Source organism: Gossypium hirsutum, chromosome D11 (genome assembly GCF_007990345.1).
Source record: "Gossypium hirsutum isolate 1008001.06 chromosome D11, Gossypium_hirsutum_v2.1, whole genome shotgun sequence".
In the NCBI taxonomy this organism is placed as follows: Eukaryota; Viridiplantae; Streptophyta; class Magnoliopsida; order Malvales; family Malvaceae; genus Gossypium; species Gossypium hirsutum.
This window is the reverse complement of record NC_053447.1, coordinates 26,521,854-26,529,440: the sequence shown is the minus strand read 5'-3', so window position 1 is coordinate 26,529,440 and position 7,587 is coordinate 26,521,854. Positions and strand designations below refer to the sequence as shown.

The 7,587-nt window shown below is 39.1% G+C and overlaps 1 protein-coding gene across 1 annotated transcript; it reads right to left on the bottom strand.

Moving 5' to 3' along the window:
* Nucleotides 1–311: 311 nt before the first annotated feature.
* On the bottom strand, nt 312–3,092 carry LOC121223032 (phosphatidylinositol 3,4,5-trisphosphate 3-phosphatase and protein-tyrosine-phosphatase PTEN2A). Its single transcript, XM_041103942.1, has 3 exons — nt 1,424–3,092; nt 1,079–1,352; nt 312–955 (listed from the first exon to the last, which is right to left on the bottom strand). Exons 2-3 carry the CDS (start codon nt 1,130–1,132, stop codon nt 428–430), a joined length of 582 nt encoding a protein of 193 aa, XP_040959876.1. The 5' UTR covers nt 1,133–1,352; nt 1,424–3,092; the 3' UTR covers nt 312–427.
* Nucleotides 3,093–7,587: the final 4,495 nt, after the last annotated feature.

Below are 7,587 nucleotides of genomic sequence, written 5' to 3'. Positions count from 1 at the left end.
AATTTTTTGTTAATATTATGCTCATCATAGGGGGTTTTACATTCTGAGATGGAGGGGTGTCCATATAGTTGCATTTAATCAATACTGTAAATTTTCTAGAACTTTAATTAAATCAACTTAGACTAGGGGTAGTATTTAGAGCAGACTCAATGAGGTGAAAGATAGGTAAGTACTTCTTTAATGAACATCTAGTTTTCTTTTTCTAATTACATGGTGAAAGTTCTCTTCAATGTTTCTCTAGCATACAAAAGCTTTATAAGATTTAGATTTTTTTTTCTAGGAAATCCGAAAACTTTGAATGAAAGATAATGGAAAACAAATTGGCAAGGATTCCCTCAATATTATTTATGGTGGCATCCGGCTAGTTACATCAATTCTTTGCTCAATAAAAGTGAATGAATAAACGCAATGAATCAAGTATTTTGAACTAGATCTTATCATAGTTGATGAAGAAACTAGGATCATTCACTTTCAAAATCTTCTTCATCTCCAAAACTGAAGACGAGGCATCAACAGACATAGCCTTGATATCACTGGCACCCATCGACTCTGTGATGGGGATTTGAAGTCCTGAGGAAGCTTTGTCAACTCCATTGTTGCCTATATCTTTGGAAGCATTACTGAATGAAGGTTCTTGGTTTTTGACGGATTGCTGATAAGTACCATCTTTTGATGTCCCTATTTGCTTAGGTTTGGGGTAAGATAGATGGCTGGAGACCATAGGTCCGATTCCGGCACCAGCTTGAGTCAGGCTTTGTCTCCATGAGAATAAGTTATCATTGTTGCTACTTTCAGAAGGTTTGATTTGGTTCAAATTGGCTGAGACTCCTCCCTTGGCAAAACCTGAATCACCCTCTGTTCCTTTATTGGCAAAATTAGCTTTAGTTGTCTCTACCGTGCCCTCATAGTCTATCATTATCAATTCAATCTTGAATCCAAGATAAGGCAAACCTATCTACAGGACAAAATTTACAGTTCAGTAAGAGGAAACAAATGAAAGGCAAAGTGAAAGAGAAACAAAAAGGTATACAAGAAACTATTAGCAAACTGAAGAAACAGGTATCCTTATGTCATTTACCTTATTAAAACCATCAATATCAGAGGCTTCTAGTATCATTCTGTTCTCTATCATTGTTGTATTTAACCAACAGAAAAGGGAAAACAAGAAGTATCAATTGGACAAAGCTATTTTAAGATATAAAACACAAAAACATTACAGACCAATAGAAATCCCCTCGGGGGTTGTGGAAATGGATTTTGAAGTCACTCGTCAATTCCGCAAGACCAGTTCCCCGTGGCAGAGCAAAAATCACTATTCCTTTCTTAGGTGTCCTAATCCATAAATCTTCTAGCTGCAATTGAAAAGTATTAGCAGAGAGTACTGGTATTAACAAAATCGTATCACTTTAAAAGATAAAATCACCATTAAATTCTTAGTTTTTGGATGCTTTGCTGTAGAGAACAAAACTCCTAAGATGAGAAAAACTCAGCTGTTATCGTATCTGTAAAAAATGACCTTCAAAGAAAATTACAATATACAGAAAACAATGAATCATCTTGTATATACTTCACATGGAAACACTAAAAGGAAAAAAAAAGGATATTCTGGCATTGCAATTGGACAAGGATGTATTTGCTTATTTGGCCCACCTCTTTAAGAAGATTAGGCAGGTGTAACATAAAATGAGTGAAACTTGTTGAAAAGTGGTCAACCATGCTGCTGTTATGTTTTTGTTAAAGTGCGTGCAGTCTATTTGCATGTTGCAGCTCTTGTGCATGCTGCATTAACAAGTTTTTTGTGTAGTCGCATTGTAATTAAACTTAGTTGAAAATGAACAAGCTGATGACTAGTTTAGGTGGCTTGTTTGTGTCTACAAGAATGTTTTGCAAGTTACTAGGTGATGAAGGTTGGTTAAAATGCTGCACTGAAGCAAACCAGCAAGACAAGAAGCTCGGGCATAGCAGATGTCACTGCAACAAGCTCAACTATTCAAGTTTTTGTTTATTTTGTAATTCTTAGTTAATGAAATGTATTTTAATTCATTTTGAACTAAGTTAGGTTGATGATTGATGTATTTTGCTGATTGATGAGCTGTTTATTCAGCTTTGCTTGTATGTACAAGTTAATTACTTCAAGTTTCAATGCTTAGTGGTGTTAGGTAATCATTAGGTAAACATTTGCTGTTTTTGACAAGCTAATTGCCCGGTTTATGTATTGGCACTATGCCATTGTTTTTACTAATGAATGAAATCAGATTTGTTCATCAAAACTTTCTCCATTTTTCCTTAGCTTTTATTCTTTTCTTTTGCTCGGAATAGTTTGTTTGCTCAGCAAGCATCGAGGCTTGTTGCACAAGACACAAGCTGAGCTTGTCTACTTCTATTCTAACACTAACAATTGGTATCTAGAGCATGTTTCTTAAGGGGCCTACTATTTAAAGGATGACTTCATCAAACTTTTTACCAGCTGCACTACAAGTCTTCAATGGAGAAGGCTATCACATATGGGTGGTTAAAATGAAGACCTTCCTGCAGGCTTTCGATCTGTGGGAGGTGGTCAACTCAGATGTTGAACCAGAGCCACTTAGAGCCAATCCAACAGTGGCTCAGATTAGGCAGCATGTTGATGAGAGGGCCAAGAGGCATAAGGCCATGTCTTGCATCGAGAACTTAGTGTTAGATGTGATTTTCACAAGGATTATGGCCTGTGAATCACCAACGCAGGCCTGAGACAAGTTGAAAGAGGAGTTTCAAGGGACAGAGAGGACAAGGCAGCAATAGTCGTTAAATTTGAGGAGAGATTTCGAGAATTTAAAGATGAAGGAAGAATAAACTATCAAGCAATATTTTGACAGGATTATGGCTGTGGTAAATAGCATAAGGCTCCTTGGTGAGCAGTTTAATTAAGCTAGGATAGTGGAGAAGGTTATTTCAACCTTGCCCGAGAGGTATGAGGCAAAAATCTCATCCCTCGAAGACTCAAGAGATCTGACCAGCATCTCCTTTACAGAGCTGATCAATGCTCTATATGCTCAAGAGCAGAGAAGAGCTAGCAGACTGGAGAAGCACCAAAAAGGTGCTTTTTAGGCAAAAACAAATACTGCCTACAAAGGCAAGAAGGCCTGGAGAGACAAGCCAAGGTACGATGCTACAAGGAAAGAAGATCAGACTTGCAGGCATTGCAAAAGGCCTAGTCATCCAGAAGAAAAATGTTGGTTTAGACTAGATGCTTTGTGTCAACACTGTAAGAAAAAGGGTCATGTTGAGAGAGACTGCAAAAGCAAAGGTAAACCAAGGCAAAACCATTCTCAACAAATGAAGGCTGAGGCTCGAGTAGCCAAGGAAGACAGTGACCAAGAAGAGCAAGTCTTTGTTGTGTCATGCTCAGCTGCTCAAGAGAGTTTTTCATCTGGTTGGCTCCTAGACAGTGGATGCACCAACCCTATGACACCTGATGCTGCTATCTTTAAATCCTTAGACAAAAATTGCAGAACCAAAGTCAAGATAGGTAATGGCCACTTTATAAAAGCAGAAGGCATGGGTGATGTGCTGATATGCACTTACACAGGTTCTAAAGTTATTTCAAATGTGCTTTTGGTGCCTGAAATTGACAGGAACCTGCTTAACATAGCTCAATTGTTGGAGAAAGGTTATTCTGTTGTGTTCAAGAACAACCAGTGCCAAATTAGTGATCCAAGTGGATCCAAGCTCATGGAAGTCCCTATGACTGATAAAAGCTTTGTGGTTGATTGGACAAAGGACTCAGACACTGCCTATACAACTACAATAGATGAATCCAAGCTTTGGCATCAAAGACTTGGACATGCCAACTACAAATCGATGGAAAACATGTGCAGAAGTGGTTTGGCTGAAAATTTCATAAGTTTAGTTCAAAACCAGAAAGTGTGTGAAGTGTGTTAGCTAGGCAAGCAGGCCAGACTTCCATTTCCCTCGAATCAAGCCTGGAGAGCATCTAAAAGACTGCAACTGGTACACACTGATGTGTGTGGTCCTATGAAGACTGAGTCTCTGAATGGAAGCAGGTATTTCATACTGTTCATTGATGATTTCTCGAGATATTGTTGGCTTTACTTCTTGAAACAGAAATCAGAGGTGGCCTCTGTGTTTTAGAAATTCAAGACTACTGCTGAGACTAAAACAGGCTGCAAGCTGAAGATCATAATGTCTGATAATGGGACTGAGTACACCTCAGCTCAGTTCCAAGCCTTTTGTGATAAGGCAGGCATCAAACATCAGCTTACAAACATTTATACACCTCAGCAAAATGGTGTAAGTGAAAGAAAGAATAGGAGCTTGATGGATATGGCCAGGTGCTTGATAATTCAGAAGAATTTGCCTAAAGCTTTGTCGGCAGAGGCAGTTAACACTGCAGCCTACATTCAAAACAGGCTTCCAACCAAGGCTTTGGTTCAGAAGACTCCATTTGAGGCCTGGTTTGGATTCAAGCCATTACTGGCTCACCTGAAGGTCTTTGGATGCATTTGCTATGCATATGTGCCTACTGTTAAAAGGGACAAGTTGTCTGAAAGAGCTCGACTTGGTGTTTTGGTGGGCTACAGCACTGTCAAGAAGGGCTATAGGATCTTGGATCCTTCAAAAAACAAGGTGTCAGTCAGTAGGGATGTGGTGTTTGATGAAAAATCATGTTGGAACTGGGAAAGAAATGAACCGGAGGAAATTTCTGAAGATCTTGCTACAGATCAAGCTAAGCCAGATCAAAATGGTCCTGAAATGAACATTGATGATGAACCAGTCAGGAGAACTAGACCATTTGCTGAGATTTACGAAAGGGCTCATGTAGCTATAGCTGAACCAAGCAGCTTTGAAGAGACTGAAGCTCAGCAAGGGTAGAAGCAAGCAATGGCTGAAGAGATTAGCATGATTGAGAAGAATCAGACTTGGGAATTAGTTGAAAGACCAGTCAAAAGAAAGGTTATTGGGGTGAAATGGGTGTACAAAGCCAAGCAAAATGCTGATGGAAGCTTGAACAAAATGAAAGAAAGGTTAGTTGTCAAGGGGTTCAGTCAGAAATATGGTCTGGACTACCTGGAAACCTTTACACCAGTGGCCAGGCTCGATACCATCAGACTGCTGATTGCCTTAGCAGCACAACTCAAATGGAAAATCTATCAACTCGATGTGAAGTCAGCTTTTTTGAATGGCTTCCTAGATGAAGACATCTATGTTGAACAACCACAAGGGTTTGAAATAACTGGCAAAGAGCACATGGTGTACAAGCTAAAAAAGGCCTTGTATGGCTTAAAACAGGCTCCAAGGGTCTGGTATAGCAGGATCGATGGCTACTTGATTGATTTGGGATTCGACAGGAGCAAGAGTGAGCCAACACTGTATGTTAAGAAGGAAGAGACACAAACACAGCTCATTGTGTCTCTGTATGTTGATGACTTGCTAGTGACAGGAGGGGATCAAGCAATGTTGGTCGATTTCAAGGCCAAGATGCAAGAAATGTTGAAATGTCTGATTTAGGGAAAATGTCCTATTTTCTTGAAATGGAGGTGTCACAAACACAGAATGGGATATTTCTAAGTCGGAAAAGCTTTGCCTTGAATATTCTAACCAAGTTCTCTATGCAAAACAGTAAGGCAACAAAAACCCCTATCGCTGTTGGAGAGAAACTATCGAGCCAAGGTGATTTTGAGAAGGTTTGTGAAACAACCTACAGAAGTCTAGTTGGTTGCTTGTTATACTTAACTGCCACTAGGCCAGACGTAATGTATGTTTTAAGTTTGCTCTCAAGATTCTTGCATTGCTGCAATGAGAAGTACTTTCAAGCTGCAAAAAGAGTGCTCAAGTATGTCAATGGTACTTTGAACTATGGTTTGAGGTACAGCAAAGAAGGAAATTTGAAGCTGGTTGGCTATACTGATAGTGACTGGGCAGGCTCGATAGATGATATGAAAAGCACCTCAGGGTATGGTTTCAATCTTGGTTCAGCCATGTTCTGTTGGAGCTCAAAAAAACAAACCTTGGTGGCTCAATCCACTGCTGAAGCAGAGTATGTGGCAGCAACAAGTGCTGTCAACCAAGCCATTTGGCTAAGGAAAATCTTGGCTGATTTGAATGTGCATCAAAGGGAAGCAACAGAGATCTTTTGTGAAAACCAATCTGCTGTTGCAATTGCAAAGAATCCAGTGTTCCATGGAAGAACAAAGCATTTCAGCATTAAATTGCATTTTGTTCGAGAAATGGAGCAAGCACAGGAGGTGAAACTGATTCATTGCAATTCAGAGGATCAACTTGCTAACATTCTAACTAAGGCCCTTAATGTCACAAGGTTCGAGTGTTTAAGAAGAAAATTAGGTGTTTGCACCATGCAAACCAAGGAGGAGTGATGAAGGTTGGTTAGCATGCTGCACTGAAGCAAACCAACAAGACAAGAAGATCGGGCATAGCAGATGTCACTGCAACAAGTTCAACTATTCAAGTTTTTGTTTATTTTGTAATTCTTATTAATGAAATGTATTTTAGTTCATTTTGAACTAAGTTAAGTTGATGATTGATGTATTTTGCTGATTGATAAGGTGTTTATTCAGCTTTTCTTGTATGTACAAGTTAATTACTTCAAGTTTCAATGCTTAGTGGTGTTAGGTAACCATTAGGTAAACATTTGCTGTTTTTGATAAGCTAATTGCTTGGTTTATGTATTGGCACTATGCCATTGTTTTTACTAATGAATGAAATCAGATTTGTTCATCAAAACTTTCTCCATTTTTCCTTAGCTTTTCTTCTTTTCTTTTGCTCAAAATAGTTTGTTTGCTCAGCAAGCATCGAGGCTTGTTGCACAAGACACAAGCTGAGCTTGTCTACTTCTGTTCTAACACTAACACTAGGCTACTAAGTGGTAGTAGGCAGTATTTGGTGATGTATTTGGTTATAAATGTATTGTTTTTCTGGTTGAATGAATGAGCAAAATGAGTTTTCAGCCATAAGCTCCCTTGCTGCACGATTGCACGATTGTGAGCAAGTAAGTATATTTCATGCATCTTGCTTCCTTGTTCTGTGTCCTATTTTTTTTCTTCCTTTGCTGCTGATAACCCCAACAAAACTGAACAGAAGGTTCTTGAGCAACAACGAAAGGGGTGGTGTCCCAATCATTAAAGTGCTGAAAGGATCAACACTGTAACACCCCGAACCCGAGGCCGTCGCCGGAGTCGAACACGAGGTGTTAACAGACTTCAAACCACTTAAAAAAATTTCCCAGACAAGCTGCCAGTCTGCGTACTAGTCGCTTAAAAAAATCATATCTTGAGTTCTGAAACTCAAAATCCAGTTCCGTAAATTTTCCCTGAAAATAGACTCATATGGCCATCTACACATTTTTTTCTAGAATTTTTGGTGGGGCCAATTAGTACAGTTTATTAGTCAAAGTCTCCCATGTTACAGGGATCGACTACACTGACCTTTGTGCATTACGACTTGGATATCTCCCTGCACAGAGCTTCAATACTGATGCCGTTTGTTTCTATAGAAACTAGACTCAGAGAGGAATTTATACATATATGGTATGACTCCTAATTATCTCTGGTTAATTTATAATGAATTTCC

What these genes read in the sequence shown, in the direction of transcription:
- LOC121223032 (XM_041103942.1), bottom strand. Translation starts at nt 1,132, where the DNA reads ATGATAGAGAACAGAATGATACTAGAAGCCTCTGATATTGATGGTTTT. An exon ending in ATATTGATGGTTTTAATAAG is followed by an intron (nt 956 to 1,078) that starts GTAAATGACATA and finishes TTTGTCCTGTAG; the next exon opens with ATAGGTTTGCCTTATCTTGG.